At 35.0% G+C, this 16,822-nt stretch overlaps 2 protein-coding genes and 1 non-coding gene across 4 annotated transcripts; 1 reads left to right on the top strand and 2 right to left on the bottom strand.

Annotated features, from left to right (window-relative positions):
* Positions 1–1,283: 1,283 nt before the first annotated feature.
* LOC129300981 (dof zinc finger protein DOF4.6-like) lies at positions 1,284–3,731 on the bottom strand. 2 transcript variants are annotated; one of them, XM_054939578.1, is made up of 2 exons: positions 3,563–3,731; positions 1,284–2,976 (listed from the first exon to the last, which is right to left on the bottom strand). In XM_054939578.1, exons 1-2 carry the CDS (start codon positions 3,584–3,586, stop codon positions 2,173–2,175), a joined length of 828 nt encoding a protein of 275 aa, XP_054795553.1. In that variant the 5' UTR covers positions 3,587–3,731; the 3' UTR covers positions 1,284–2,172. The 2 variants fall into 2 exon arrangements, with proteins under 2 accessions (XP_054795553.1, XP_054795548.1); XM_054939573.1 differs by lacking the exon at positions 3,563–3,731 and adding an exon at positions 3,288–3,520.
* A 5,885-nt stretch (positions 3,732–9,616) lies between these two features.
* Positions 9,617–15,909, bottom strand: LOC129300202 (uncharacterized). Its single transcript, XM_054938745.1, has 8 exons — positions 15,499–15,909; positions 14,445–14,576; positions 13,298–13,421; positions 11,683–12,128; positions 11,345–11,421; positions 11,125–11,260; positions 10,811–11,014; positions 9,617–10,265 (listed from the first exon to the last, which is right to left on the bottom strand). Exons 1-8 carry the CDS (start codon positions 15,892–15,894, stop codon positions 10,206–10,208), a joined length of 1,575 nt encoding a protein of 524 aa, XP_054794720.1. The 5' UTR covers positions 15,895–15,909; the 3' UTR covers positions 9,617–10,205.
* Positions 15,910–16,332: 423 nt separating this feature from the next.
* Positions 16,333–16,404, top strand: TRNAW-CCA (transfer RNA tryptophan (anticodon CCA)). Its single transcript has one exon. It is a non-coding gene; the product is annotated as a tRNA-Trp (tRNA).
* The last annotated feature ends 418 nt before the right edge of the window (positions 16,405–16,822 follow it).

The following is a 16,822-nucleotide window of genomic DNA, read 5'->3' as shown; positions in this document are numbered from 1 at the left end:
TTTTGTCCAGTTAAACCAGAATAAGTGAATTTTAAAATGTTAATAATATTATTTTTATAAGATAAATATTTATATATTAATACACATGTAATAATAATTTGATCATTATTAAAAATATCATCTCCGTTTGTTGTAAATACCCTATGGAGACACATAGCTTGATTTATTATCTGCTTATAGTTGAACCCTAAACCTAGAGAAATAAAAAACATGGCAGATCGCGGTCAAGTAATTTAAACTCGTCTTAGGCCAAAACCTATTTCAGTATAGATAAAAGGTGGGCGTTTGGCGGGAGAAAGAGACCTTGGTGATTTTATATATATTTAGGCTTGGACCAGAAAAACCTAACCAACGAAGCCACTATCTACAAATTCCACAGTATCATATTTTAAAATAATACAAGGAATTCAAAGTCTTATCTACGGAGGACTTTGTTGCAGAGTGGAGCATATTATTCCTGCACCGTTACCAAGAGGAATGTTTTGTGGGACCCCCACCAGGGTGTGAAAGGAGGAAGACACTATACCATAAAGCCAAGCTCGAGCATCTATATATATATATATATATCTGTGTGTGTGGCTTTAAATAAAAGAAAGTAAAAAAGAAAAGGGCCATGTGAGGATATACAGTGGCTTATAATTTATGCAGACGGAGCAAAATGCGCTTGAATCAGATAGCCAAACACAGTAATAAATTAATGAATAACCATTATGATCCAGCGGGTGAGATCATGGAAACCCACTCACTTTTGAACCAAAAGTTATCTCTACGGCTTCTGATTATTGCATTTTCCCTCCTCGTTTCATAATTAATTGATTGTGTTTCAAGAGATCGCAGAAAGCCATCACTCAAGTTTAGCCACTAGGTTTTAAATTGTCAGTCTCTTGCTCGCGCACACATGCATGGGGTCGTCTAGAATTGGGTATTAATAATTACAAAGACATTATTATTAAGGTACCATTGTTGTTAGATCCTGATGGGTTTTGCCAGTTGAGAACAATTGCTTTATTAATGGGGTTGGAAGAATCTGAAAGACCTAAGGGTGTACTGATTGATTAAATATATATATATATATATATATATGACACTTTCTCAACTGTTGTTGGCTACCAAAAGCGCGCGCGCGAGAGAGAGAGAGGGGGGGAAGAAAGATATAGTAAGGAAGGGACACCACTTTTGCTGTAAAGGGATTTTGACACCCATCATTCCACCTCACTTTTATGTTCCAAAATTAATCATATAATTAAAATAGATCAGTGGAATAACTAGAATCTATCCATGTGTAAAACCAAAACCAAGATTAACCATAAATATAATTAAATCCCATAGTTACAATTTACAAAATAAAATTAATGGGCACTAACCTGGGGAATATAGTAATCAAGTTGCCCTACTTAAAAACAACCATATTAAATTGCACATACACCGACTAAGATCTCTGTCAGCTTATAATATTATCTGACCCATGCATCCACGAGAGCTTATAGATCTGTTCAAACCTGATGGATCATGATGACGTTAAATGCAGCAGAATATGTAGCTAGCCAGTATCCATGTAGATTGATGTTGACCCGTTGTGAAATTAAACCCTTTGATCTGAGGTTGAAGTTGATGATCGATCAGGAAGTGGAGTTCTTGTTTGGGGGTATAATAAGCCAAGAATTAATAAACAAGATATCATAGGGGTTAACCTAAAATGGACATGCGTGCATCCACATTAATTCTTCCTGGGATCAAATCCTTATGGAAACTAGAGACCAAAGCCTTCGAAGAGTAAGAACAAATTAAAATGAAATGGATTGTTGAAGAAGATTTAACCAAAGCAGATCGAAGAAGTACCCTATTTGTTAGTGGTTTTCTCTTATCACTCCAAAACACAGTCACTCACCAAATGATGAAGGAAAAGAAAACTAAGCAAAGTCCAAAAGCACCCACCTCCCTTGTTCACCTTTTTCTTCTTCTTCCTCCTTTTCTTTTTTTCTTTTTTCTTATAACTTTCCTTCACTTATCCTTTTTCTAATATACCTAGTAAAAGAAATTCTTAAGTACTATACAGTGTTTCATGCATGTGAAATGATCAGGTCAATGTATCAGATCGTGAGAACTAAATCTTAAACCCTGATCAGTCCATGTACAAAATACACTGTAGGATACAAAAGAATTTCTATTTCTCTACCACGCTCCTCCACCTAACATGCCATTCCAAAACCCACTTGGATCTCCATGGCTTCCAGCTCTATTATTTTGCTGATCAAACTCATGACTGGTTGCAGTGCTTGGCACGTGCTTCAAATCTTCAATAGGAAACAAGATCCTTGCACCACCAGCAGAATTACCCAATTGCATTCCCTGATGATGATGAAGACCACTTCCAAACCCATTATTCTCAAACCCCTCGAAGCTAAAATTAAGCCCTTGATGATGATGGGGCTTGAACTCGAAAGGAAACCCATGATGATGAGCTGAATTACTATTACTGTTATACATCATGCTTCCATCTGATGAAACCGACATGGGCATCAAGGAATTCATCAAACCCCTCGAAGAATTAGAAGTGCCAGAAATGTCAGGTTGTGGAGGAGGCAGTGATGGTGGTGTTGGGTAAGCCAAGTTAAGATCCTGGGCCTGGTGGATCTTGTTGCTGGGGTTCTGAGGGGAAGGTTCTGGAAGCTTCTTGGATGCTGTTGATGTTGAGGAAGCAGAGGAAGAAGAAGAAGGTCTCTTGTTTTTTCTGGAACCTCCACCCACAGGAACATTCCTGAGAGAGCCACCTTCAGTCCAATACCTTCTACAAGTCTTGCAGAAGTATCTGGGTTGAGAGAGGCTATAGTTGTTGTAGTAGCAGAATTTGGTGTTGGTTGAATTGCACCTTGGACAGTTCAAAGCTTGATCTTTCTGAGGCCTTGCCTTTTTCTCCAACATAGGAGGCTTTGGAGTTGAACCTAATTCCATAGGCTTAACCACTCCAATATTCCCCTGAAAAATTAAACCAGATTAATTGACAATTCTGATAAAGATATAACAAGACATGATGATGAGGACAAGTTGGCCATAATTAAACTGAACACATATGATCTTCAAGGTAAGAGAATTAAAGTAAGATAGCAGGAGGAAGAAACAAACAAAATAAGAAAAACAAAGAATTTTGCTGCTAGTTCTTTACACTTTGAAGGATAGCTATGGCAATACAAACAAATTAATTCGTTAGCTTTTCTTGGGTCCTTTTTCATCAGATATGGTGGAAAGGAGAAGGAGGGGGAAAAAAGGGAAAAAGAAAGGTGCAGTACTTTCAATAACAGAGGAAAAAAATGAGCGAAAGATCTTAAAAGAGAGCAACAAGAATTTGAATTTAGTGGCTGCTGCTGAAACAACATCATCTCATGAAGATTTTGAAAAGTAGGGGAAAAGGTAATAAAACTATCACTGAGAACAAGTAGTGATCAAAATAAATCTCAAAACCGAAAGCTCGGCATTAAAAATAAGTTTGAAAATCAGAAAGCCCAGAAGAAAAATTCATGATTATATGCATAGAAAAAAACAGAAAAAGGAGGGGTCTGTATACCTGTGCCCACTGAGCTGTGTCCATGGATTAGGAGAGAAAGCGATAAAAAGGAAAAGCAAAGCTATGGAGTCTTGAGAGAAAGGAAAAACAGCAACTTTTCTAGAGGGATGGTCTTAAAAGCAAGCAAGTGCATGTGTGGAAAGCTTTGAGGGTTTGGGATTATAGTGGAGGGTGTCTCTGGTGGCTCCGTCGTCATCATCATTGACATAGAGGGGCAGAATGGTCTTTTCAGGACATGAATGTCTATCTCTATGAATAATAATATGGTCACACCTATGGGAAATTAGTGTACATGCATGAAGGCTTGCTAATAAAGCATTAACACAAGTCAACAATATTCTTCATCTTTGTCTTTGAGCGAAATCCTCAGTGGATTTAGTCGGTTGTTATTTCTTCTCTATGACCAGGGAAAACAGCTGCGCCTGATATTCGTTTATTCCATTCTTTTTCATGAAGTAATGTCCAGATTTAATTTCACTCCCACATCTTTCAATTTTTATTTATTTCATGCACTATTTGGTTTTTTTTCCAATTTAAATTTAGATTAAGAATTGCGTACTTTCAATGATAACGATCTAAAATAATACGTATCACAATACTTTGTTGGGAGAATTGGAAATTACAGTAATTATTTCTGAATTCCCAATTTTTTGCATGTAAAAGAAAACGGTTTATCATTCTCCCATATTTTTTCATCTTCAGTGAGGGCGCGCGCGCGCTGGAAATGGGAGTGCATGGGTAAGAAGCTTCTAGAATTTTTTCTCTTTTTGTAAAATTTGAAAAGAAGAGAAATACAGTACTAAAAATAAAATGATATATAGCATTTATTTTTCATTTTCTATATTCTATTTTTCTTCCCAAATTCTAAGAATCCATCTTTTTAACTCCTAAGAACCCATTTAAAAAGCAAACTAAAACAAAAATAAATATAAAATAACAAAATGTTGTATAATTGAAAAATATCTCTCATGCTCTTAAATAAAAATTATGATATATATATATATATATAATATTGCTATAAATTTCATCACATTGATATATGTTATTATTTTGTATGTTTAATTTTTTCATAAGAATAACTTTTTTCCTATTGTAACTAACACAAATTGATCACTCTTTTGAGTCCTTTCACATAATAACACATTATGAAATTGACCGAGTGAGAACTAATTATGTGGCTTAATCACTTTTTATTTTTGAATCTGCTTTAGACTGGGGAGAGATTTAGATCTATGTGAAGTGGGGTCTCAATTGAATAAAAAGTGAGGGAAAGAAAAAGGAAAAGAAAAGGGAAAAGTAGAGACAGGAAAAGTTGCAATCCAAATGAAAAAGGACGAGAAGAATCAGTGTAATCATACCCTTGTATTAATAAAACTACATTTCAATTAAGAGTCCTGTTGTCGTGTTATAATTATGGCTAACGTACCACACACATTTCGTTATGATATTTTAATATAAAATATATACATAAAAAATGAACCACGTTATTTGCAAACTATAAATATTAATTACAACATATGACAACATCTAATATGCATTTGTCTCTAAGATAATTTTCTTAGCTTTTTTTTATACCTCTATTTTTTGTAAGCTTCAATAGTATTACATGCATGTGGGTGTATTTATCATAGATATTTACAGTATATACAAGTTAACTATGTTCCATGGCCTGAATGAGTGAATATCTTTGTTTCAAAAATGCCAGGCACATAGTAGTAGTAATAATGATAATAATTTCAACTTCCAGCTGTATTACAGACAAGGAAGTAGCGTATAAGTAATTAACTACGTACGTGCGTATATATCTTGTCATGATGAAGAGAAATATCGATTATATTTCTGATAAACCAGCAAAAAATTAAGTGTTAAATGTCTCTCTCTCTCTCTCTCTCTCTCATCGTGTGCGTGTTTGTGCGTGAAAACACCATACAAAGCTGGTTGGACTGTCTTTTACTCAGAAGCGAAATGCCATTCAAAGAAAATTTAAATGATTGCATACATCAGTCGAAACTATTGTCCAGAATACAAATTATGCAGTACTCTTTGCATGAACCAAAAAAAAAAATTATCTGTGGAAACTGTAGAAGTTGACCAAGGTCAACTGATTTCCAAGTTGCACCAATTAGTCAAGTCAATACCTTTTGGATGAGATGCGATCAAATGTTAAGATACGAGACAAATTAAATATATGCCAATTTTTTTAAAATCATCCTATATTTGATCACAAAGCAAGCTCTCTCAACTTCAAATAAGCTTTGTCCAATAAAGACGTTGGAAAGTGAAAGCGAGACAAAAATGACGAGAAAGCTATGTGCAGGGTGCAGGGCTGTGGCAGTACTGGAAGAATGTGAGAGAGATGAATCGAAAAGCGGAAGCTCAGAGACAAAGAGGGCCAGTGAGGCGGCGGCGGCGAGCTTCAGGCGAGGGGGAGGGAGAGGGACACGTGGCAAGCAACGAGAGGGGAGGACATGTTGAAGTGGGAATGCGTAATCGCTAATCTTATGTGTGATGGCGAAGCCTGTCGGTGAAGATAGATTCGTAACTTACACTGCAACAGAGAGAGAGGCTCCCCATCTTGTCACTGGTCACATTTCGTTTTGTGTCATCCGTGGTTTTTGCTTCACCGTTAGATTTCATTCTTCATTTTTTTTTTGTATTTATTTTCTTTGTGAAGTCATCCGAGATCTTTTAATTAAATTCATCTGAAAGAATATATTTTTAAAAAATTTAATTTCTTCTGCTTCGATCATTTTTTAATTTGATTATTTTAAAATTTATGTCCGGGTATGGTGTGTGTGATGAAAAAAGTACTCCCAAAAATATTATGTAGAAATGTTTTTTATTAAAAAAAGAGCCAATTTTAAAAAAATAAAAAAATTAAATAGAATTGTTAATAATCTATTTTTGCGTGTCAAATCTATTTAAAAAGAATTTGTAATTTAAAAAAGCGAGTATATATTATATCATGGCTTATAGAACTAACGATCTTGATAACTCTAACGCATCAATTCCCACATTTTCTTATATAACGCATCAAGTCTTTGATTTTGTGTGTGTGTGTGTGTGTGTGTGTGTGTGTGGAGATAACATTTGGATTGTTAGTGAAGTCATTTTGGAATTTGTAACAGCACCGTAAGTGTTATTGGAAATTTATGAAATAATATATCTATGTTGATATAATCACATTAGCATGGTATCTAATTAATTGAGTTATATTAAAGCATGTGACATAAAATATAATAGCTGGTAAGAAAAGGCCGCGTATCATGTATGGAAGATAGGGTAAGGGTATGCAATGAGAGAGGGGCAAGTGAAAGAAAGAATTGCAGCATACAAAATTGTTTTTCCAAGTCAATTATATCCATCCGTTTTGAATATGAAAGCGTAGAAATTTTTAAAGCGCTTAGCATTTGACATCTTGTTACCCTTGAAACTACCGTTTATCTAATTATTATTATTATATTGTTGATTTTAGAACAAGTTTGGTGTTTTATATATTAGCATATAGTTTCCTGTTAAACGTCAAAATTCCCTCGAACAATTGACTTAGTATGTTCCAAAACACTTTCCAAGGGCCCGTTTGCTTCATTGAAAAAACAATAATGGAATGGAGTGCAACATTAATAACTGCGAATTACTAGTTTGGGATTTCCCTTATATACTTAATATATTTTTAACCAATCAAATCAAGACATGAATTTTAATATGTTAATAATATTAATAACAAACATTTATTATAGAATAAACAATCTATAATAGATACACATATATTAATTTAATTAAAAATAAACATCTTAAGTATATAAGGTTAAAATATGCAAGTAAAAAATTAATTTTTAAAAATTTAATTATGGATAAAAGGGAAAAGTTACTTATAAAGTGGTTAGCAGGGGCATCTAGTATCTTAAAGTGAGAAAAAGGGTTAAAATACTCATAATATTACATGAGTGGGTGCAAAAGTGATCAAACCGTTAATTTTAACCATTAAATACTAACTTGCATGTCACGCGTATATCTTTATTGACGTAAACTAATAAAGAAGCAAAAATATTGATGAAATCGTCAGCCAGGAGCAAAAATACCCCATAACATTATCAAAGTTAGTGTAAAAATGACAATTTATTAAATCTTAAATGTTAACCGTTTAACTAACAGATAAGTAGAAATTTTTATAGATATTGATCAATCATTGTATGAGTATCTTTAATATTACTTTAATAGGTATAATGGTGACCAATCTATAAAAATTCATGCCACATGGTTTCTTTCTATTGCCACATATCTCAACCTTTTCCTTTCTTCCTCTCTACTTATTTTTCTTATCTATAAAACCTAAAATTCAACATAGTGAAATAGGTTGTATAAAATTGAATATCAAGACCAAGCAAACCTCCTACATTAAAAACATTGTCACAACCTTAAGCAATTTCATTCATAATATATTTAAAATTTTTAAATAATTTTTGCCACCGTTACAAAAAAAACAACCAATTTAATTTGATGTTCAATCAAAACAACATTTTCTCAAATGATATTTATACAATAACGGATCAATCTTCAAAAAATTTCATCTAAAATTTTTTTTATCCATGTCATCAAAAAATGATTAACTTCTACTTAAGTGTTAGATAAACAATCAATATTTAAGAAATTTGATGGATTAATTATTTTTGCACCAACTCTGATAACATTATGATTATTTTTGCTCTTGGCCAACAATTTCATAGGTATTTTTGCCCCTTTATTAATCCATATCAGTAAAAGTTGACATGTAGCACGCACAATTAACATTGAACAAATCAAAATTAATAATTTGATCACTTTTGTGTCCATTTATGTGACGTTATAAGTATTTATGTCATTTTTCTCATTTTAAAATATTGAATGCTTCTAACTAATCATTTTGTGAGTATTTTTGCCCTTTTATCGTTTAATGATATACAAGAAAAATTAAAATGACATAAAAAAATTATATTTTCAACTTTTACAATTAAGTTTTCATCCAAATAGGCATTCTGTTTCTCAAACTTTAGTCAATATTTTATTCAGAGCCATATATTTTTAGGCGAATATAAAACGAAATTGTTACATCAGTTTGATGCATCCAATATAATCCTAAAATGCTCTCAACATGATATTATTCATGTTATAAACTGACAAATTCTTGTTGCATGAGAAATAACTTAATTTCTCGAATGATATTATGCATATGAAATTTTTGTAACTGTTACACCAACATTTATTTATTTATTTATTTTTCCCTGAAGGAGAACCAACCTTATGTACCGTCAAGAGATCCAGATGAAACTTCCCTCTCAAAAGCAGCAGAGCAATTTAACAATCCCTACGCCCCATGAGAGGGGCATTCCACTTATGGGTCATAACTATCTTTAAAAGAAAATGACTTGCTGGTAGGCTGGTCCAGCATAAGTGGGCCCACCCACTCGGCAGAATTAATATGCTGCTGACTCAATGTAGCGCGACTCCGAAAAACAAATGGGGCCCAAAAGGTATTTAAAATCTCCCATGTCCAATCTACTCTGATAAACTTCAAGATTTTCATTACCTGGCCAACACCTTGTTCGTTGTTGAGTTTTCCATATCTCCACCTGTTTCCTGCTTTTCCTAACAACTAATCCTTGACTAACTAAAATATTTGCAACACCAATTACATTCAAGTTTTGTGCTTTAGGATGACCCAACCCAGCTTCAATTAAAATGAATATTCATTAAGGAGAGAGAAGGTATACTGGCCTGAGTTTTTACGAGGATGCAATCAACAAGTCTGAAACCGCACTTTTTGGTAAATGAGAAATATGATGAAATGCAGGCTCTGTTTACTTGACGCATAACAACCTCTTCCAAGAATTTCAGGTTAAGATTCCGATTACTTTTAAACATTCTCTTCCTAAGAATCAGATAATTCCACCATCAAAGCCGTCTAGCCCGGTACTTTTGTTTCATGTTTATTGTTTACGTACCATGCATTCAATTGCACTAATGGGGCACCACAACCCCAAAGGCAAAAAGAGAGAGGGAGAGAGGGAGGAAAAGTATGCTGACCAACTGCACACACCCTCTTTTTTCTTCTTTATTTAGTTGTTTATAATGTCATTATATTATTCTTTTCTTGCCAAGAGAAAAGTGCTTGGGGTGAGGCCAAATGATGTGGCATTTCGTAACACCGAGAGGCACATCAGCAAAGGAAAAAGGAACACACCTTAAAAAATTGCACCGCCTCAGCCAGTCACATGAAGTGGGCGTTGGTTCATCTTCCATCGACCAAGTCTGAGTCCATCGGCAACAAGTCGGCGCAATCCCATGAAATTGATTTGTGATTCGGACAGAGATTTTCATCACTACACAGAGAAGCGCATGCGAACGCTGCAGCATATTTTAAGATTTCCTGCTTTGGCATACAGCTTTTCCCCATTGAAATAAAAGCCTCCACTCAGCAGAATACAAAACATCGAAAGTGGGGCCAGGCCGTGATCCAACTTGATGTAAAATATACGATATACATATATATTACATGAATTCAATAAACAGAGACAAATATATTCAAGAAAACAACATTTGCCTTCAAAGGAGTCGTGCGATGATGACACCATCACTCAAGTGCATATCCACTATGATGTTTAAATTAGTCACTCAACTTGCAAACGTCGATGAACTTCTGTACTGCATTATGGTATTGGGTTCCCTGTAAAAAGGACAGGCACAGTAGATGCATGTTAGAAAGTTGCCTACAACGTCATACATCCATGTACATCAGAAAGAATCCCACAATAAAGAAATACTTTTTAATGGCTCGCTCTCTCTCTCATGACTAAAACGCATAAGATGTTCACCGAGACAAAAAGATCAGACTTTTTTTTTTTTTTTGGGGAAAGGGAGAAAATTAACTGATCACAATGATTAATCCGTGAGATAATCCTTTAACTAATATGCTTAAGTAACTGGATTTTGATCCTTCTGATAAGGTAATCCAAAGAAACACATTACATTCAAAATAGTGAACGGCTGAACCCCGAAATGCTACCAATGAAATGCAGGTATACAAGACAAGAAAATCCCTTAACGAATCAAATAAGATAAAAAATTCTGTGCTTGACAAAATCTACATGCCAGGAACTCATGCTTCTGAAGTTACAAATTCACTATTAAATATCAATGAAAAGAAATTATCCAAAGAAGTGAATAGGAAGGAAATCCCAGGAAAAAAACTGAAATGGAAAAAAGAAGTACCTCCCAGTAAAGTTGATGACAGTCCATGCACTGCCAAAACTCTAAATTCTTGTTAAATAAGCAAGAAGGAATTCTTTGAAAACCCTTTGCGGCTTGGACAGCCTCTTCAGTGCTCAATGGCTTCTGAATAAATCTCCCATTGCACTTCGTGCACCTTGACATCAGCTGATCCTCACTAATTGTCAGTTGAAAAGTTTCGATGACCTAAAACCATTAATAAGAGTCCATAATCAAATACAACGGTAAAACTAATTAGCATGTAAAGAACATGTGCATTATCAAACTATTTGATAGAGTAATTAAAATAAACATGCCTCAAGTAGCTGTTCATTTTTCAGAAGACTCTTCACTTTATATATTTGATTTTTTATCAGATATTCATGTCTTAGCAACTTGGCATCTCGTGTCAACAACACTCTTTTCTCTTTGCGTGCTTGCTCTATCAACTCCCTGAAATTAATGAAATATAACAACAGCCTTCTAAACAGTAGCAAAAGGCTCATGGAAGAGAGTATAAACGCATGTATCTACAACCTTGGTTCAGGTTTCTTTGAATATGGAATTGCTGCATCTATCCCAACACACCGTAAATGTTTTGCCAAGCCTTCAACCTGAGCAAAGCCAGAACCTACATTATATTGTTTATTCATATTATGCAATTATTCAGATCCCAAATTATAATAGTACATTCACCACAAAGAAAAACCCGCATACAGATCTAACTGACAATGCCTAATGATAACAAATAAAGAAACCTTGTTTACTTTCTCCAGCTTTATTGAGTGATTAACATTTAACAGTATCCTTAAAAACTCTAATCCCCCAAGAATTTATGCAAGGGAAAATCCAATGTTCATGATTTCAATGCTTACCATGACATCACAAAGAAACCTTGGACATCCATCTCCTCCGACTGATAAATCCCAAGGAGAGACCCCTTGCCACTCATCAAATTTCTCTAACAGCTTTTGTTCGCAAATACCATTAGCAGATGACCGCTTTTTTGCTTTTTTCTTCGAGGTCTTTGGCATTTTGTCTGACTCTTTAAGCAGAATCTTTTCACCATATTTTTTCACAATTTTCAACAAAATTTCATCCAATGGCAAGGTACTTTTATATGATGATTTCAGGATCATTCCTCCTGGTACAGTTGTCATCCAAGTAACATCAGAACAAGCAGAAGCCTGGACAATGTCTGAAGCTTCACAAAACCTCATTGTTACAATTTTGTTACTCAAATCATGCTCCCTGAAAACCTCTCTCAACCCAAGATTTGCACCAGGATTAGACAATTCAGTTGTGTTCGCAAGAAAGTTTCCTGCAGCGAAGAATTCACTGAAGAAGTCGTTATATGGACTAGTGAAGAATAACTCAATATATCCCCGGGGATCAGACTATACAACAAATCCCACAGAAAACGTTAACACAAATTTTATATGCACTAATGCACCACATATGCATCATGAATGAGGGAAAAAAGGAAAAGTAGACGTGGTCTGCTGGGTTTTACTTCAATTGCATATCATAGGAAGAAAGGAAAAGCTAATAAAGGACTTTACAAATGGAACATGCAGATTGATACAAATGTAATGCTAGCTTTTTTCTTTCCCCCCTAAGTTTACAACAACAAAATTATGGTCCTATTATCTGCAGCCAGAATTTTAAGATAGCAGAGAGCGGAGTTGCCAGACAAACCATCGAATAATCAGATTTTTTCCATCTTTTTTTTTTATTTTTTTTGTCATGCCTCTCCCATTATACATCGTTCATTAACCAAACAATACTTTAAAATTTTGAAATAATTATTTCTAATTTTTTATATTTAACAATTATGACAAAAATTCAAATGCAGGCTTCTAATTTTTTTTTTTTGGGGGGGGGGGGGCGGAACTGTTGAAGCAGGAATGAGAAATTGGTCGATATACTAGGTTATCTTTAAGTCAAAATCTCAATAAACGCATAACTCCACAGACTTTGCAAAAGAATTCCAAGAAACACAAAAGGCAATTAAATCATCAAGGTGAATCGAGCATTTCTAACATCTGATGCAACTCCAGACAAGGTGTACAGCTAAATACAATCCATGACTCAGGTGATATGATATGCCAGAACAAGTAATGAAAAAGATAATTGCTGCACCCAAAAGCCATACATGAACACATTATTTCTCCAGACAAGGTGTACAGCTAAATACAATCCATGACTCAGGTGATATGATATGCTAGAACAAGTAATGAAAAAGATAATTGCTGCTCCCAAAAGCCATACATGAACACATTATTTCAGAGGGACAAACTTGAAAATAGCCTCGCAAAACAAAGCTGAAAGATAAAAAACTCATTAAAAAAGCCCAGTCAATTATTTTAATGGAACAAGAAAAAGAAATGCTTTCATGCCATCATGTAATTAATGCAATATATGCCAGAGTTGTAGTCTTGTAAATTTGTTCCAAATTATTCTTGGAATAAAACTTCAAGCTTGACAAACCTTCTTTCAAAAACTTTTCCTGGAAGACATTGAATATTTCTAGCAAGCAATGAGCATCCATGGCTGCATATGTTATCTGCTCTTCTGTAAGAGGACGACATGACCAATCACTACATTGAAGTTCCTAAAGAAGATGCAATTTCCGTTAACAAAAAATAGTAATTGAATAGTTCATTTGAACACAGACTAGAAACTGAAATTCCAAGGGGATACAACACATCCTTTCAAAAACAAGAGGTACCCTGATGATCTCCTACTGCTGACAGACATCCTGGATCTATTATAATCCAAAAGTATAGACACTTATGTCTTTGTACAGTATTTAGCTCAACTATTATATCATATTTGAGAAACCAATTAACAAAACCATCTCTAACATGCATTATTTATTTTGATGTCAGAGTTAACTCATTTCTTCAAAAACTGCCCTGCAAATTTAAGATATTCTTATTGATATAATCCTGCAAATAGGAGAACATACACGTTTCAATTGGAAAGCACATAAGTGACAATATTAAAGTCCTGAGTAGAATATACTATCTGAACAGAATCTAAAAAAGTTGAGGTAGACCAACACGTTTAATGGTAAGTAGAACCAAGACTCAACACTAAAAGTTACCACATCATTGGACTGAACTCAATGATTAAAGCATGATATTAAAACGAAAATACATAATAAATGATTTTGAAGTACAAACCAATGGAAAACAAGATATGGATGGAAAGATAAGATTAAAGTAGTCCTCATAGTAGTTGATTGTAATAGAAAACAAGATAGAAAGAACAGAGTAAAATGGTTAAACATTTTACGTGAGGAAGAAAAAAGGAGGAAGGCTGGAAAAGATATGGATCGAGGTAAATATTATACCAACAAATCAATTTGCATAACGATATATGGCATCCAATCCCAAGCATCAATAGAAGTCTTAGTTGAGCATGAGGAATTGAGGAAAGGCAAAAATGTCACACTGTAAATTATTTAAGGCTGGTTTTTCCTCAAGAATATGATCCAAGAATACACTAGCATTCCAATTTATGCAAATATCAATGACCTCGGACACACATGTCTTACCATACAAAACCACATCTATGTATTGGATGGCACAACAGAAGATGAGCATTAAGTAAACTAGTTTACAAAACAAACCTTTGAGAGAGAAAAGCCCAATACTTCTCCACATATAGTTGATAAACTTTTTATTTGTTTTGACATACTCCTCCCATTTTTCTTATGCTGCAGGTGATTGTATACGCTTGTAATATCCAGATATGGATCAACCTATTCACGATTGAACATCAAATATTAGCCGAATCTGTCCATATAAATTTCAACCAAAGATAACTTAATATAAGCTTGTATGTATATCTGATGCTAAGAATATTACAAGAATATCAACCTATTCACGATAACATCAAATATTCCCCTGGTTCCCTTATCCTTAGAGGCCTATAGCTTTTCTCATATTCCATGTCCATCACTCTTGCAAAGATAACAACATCAACTTCAGAAGAGACAGAGATGAGCAGGAAAAAAAGGTAATTTCCGTCACTTGTTTGAAAACTCGTCACTTTTGTCTCATTTAATATCAGAGGAGTCACTCATCTTTTCTTTTTTTTTCTTTTCTTTCTTTCTTTCTTTCTTTCTTTCTTTGGCCGCTCACACACACCCTACCTTCCTTCATGGGGAAGAGAACACACGCACATTCCCACCACTATCCACTTTGGGATTTGATCTTGCAACCTCCCTATTGTGAGATGCAAGTGATGCCATCAAGCCATTAAATGTGATGAGTTATAGTTATAATTGTAAAAATAAACAATGTTTCGTTGCTTCATAGAAAATGACATTCACTAAGTAGTTTCTAATTACAGACAATAAAGGTTGCAAAATGCAAAGAATGGCCAATTGGCCAGAAAATTGTTCATTTAATATCCTCTAGGTCGATGCAGCTAACAAAGCATTCGACGGTCGTGTCTCTTATAATCAGAGAAACAGTGATCAGCAAAAACATACAGTGTTCCTAACTAATACCTTCAAATGGACATATCACAGAAAACTAAATGCCACAACCAAAAGATGACCGCCAATGATAGGACAGGTTGACTGAAGTTCATGATAAGATTAGAAGAAAGCATTCAGAGTCTCAATTATCAGTATCATACCTTTCCGCATTTTCTCGGAAACTAAACAAACCGCTCACCTTATCTAAACCAGGATCGCAGCCTTGGGAACAGAAAGTGGACGACAAATATATTAAATCCTGCTTAAACCTGAATCCCAACTTCAAGATATCAGGAGAGGCAAACATATCCCTCAGCGATTCCCATAGCAAGGACAAAGGAATTGAGAGCAGGTCAAGCAGAAAAACCACCGAGTCTCCAGATTCAACGCCGCCAAGCATGACGTTGAGTTGGCAGGCGATTTGAAGAAGAGAAACAGTGGGGAAGGATGCTTGGTGAGCTCGAACGGGCTTCCACTCTGCGTCAAGTCCGACCAGCGACGTCCGAGTCAAAGCCTGATTCAGAAGAGCGAACTCGGGCGAGTCGCTGGAGGAGACCAGGTGGACCTTGAGAGGCTTCCGGCTTTGGGCATCCATTACGACTTCAGACGAATTGAGAAGGAGATGTTTGCCCAATTACACTCTAATAATATGTCTCCCATTCACACCACAGCCCACTTAGTTTGGGCCTACTTTGAGCCCAAGGAAGCGACAAAATCAATGCCGAGAAAGGCTTTGAACAGCCCTTTTGGTGAACCCACCGATTCCTTTCATGGGCTATATGGCTTTATTTATAACGCGTTTTTGGGGTACTCGAACATTATTTTTAGTTGTTTTTGGTTAATTCAGTTCACCATTGAACTTGTGATTAAAACATGTAATTAAAGTGAAAGGCGACAATTTTTTAAGAAAAAATCAAAAATTCATAACTATTATATTTTATAATCAAATTTCTCGTTTTCAGAAGATTTTTTAAAAAAATTGGCAATATTTTCCAATGAATTATATAAATAGCTAAATACATCTTTCAGCACCGGATCCGTGGCGCAATGGTAGCGCGTCTGACTCCAGATCAGAAGGTTGCGTGTTCGATTCACGTCGGGTTCAAATCCTCGATCCGTAAGCTACCGACGGATCTTTTTGCCGCTGACAACACGGGAGGTCTGGTTCTGGTATCATTATTTTTCAAGCTGGCTGGTTGATAGATGGCGGTGTTAAATTCGGAAGTCGTGCTCAATCAATATTTTTTGGGAGAAGAGAAATGTGTAGTTGTTTCCAGCGAAGCGAAATAGCCAGAACACAAGGAATAGGAGGGCATAATAATACTCATCGTCATTGATACTACAATCAATGTATCCAATCATGGGCGTGACTTGTGTCTCTGTTGTCTCTGCTCTCTCCCTCTTCAGACACAAAGGCCGAAGTTGACCCCAACCTTCAGCTTCAGTCTAATCTCTCCGTCCATTCATTCCCCTTCCTTTCTTTTTTTTTTTTTGTGGCTGCATGAAATGAACTGTAATATCAT

This window comes from Prosopis cineraria, unplaced genomic scaffold (assembly GCF_029017545.1).
Source record: "Prosopis cineraria cultivar Desert tree isolate PC_DT_omini unplaced genomic scaffold, ASM2901754v1 PC2, whole genome shotgun sequence".
Taxonomy (NCBI): Eukaryota; Viridiplantae; Streptophyta; class Magnoliopsida; order Fabales; family Fabaceae; genus Prosopis; species Prosopis cineraria.
The sequence above is the reverse complement of the archived record's forward strand: the minus strand, read 5'-3'. Positions and strand labels throughout refer to the sequence as shown.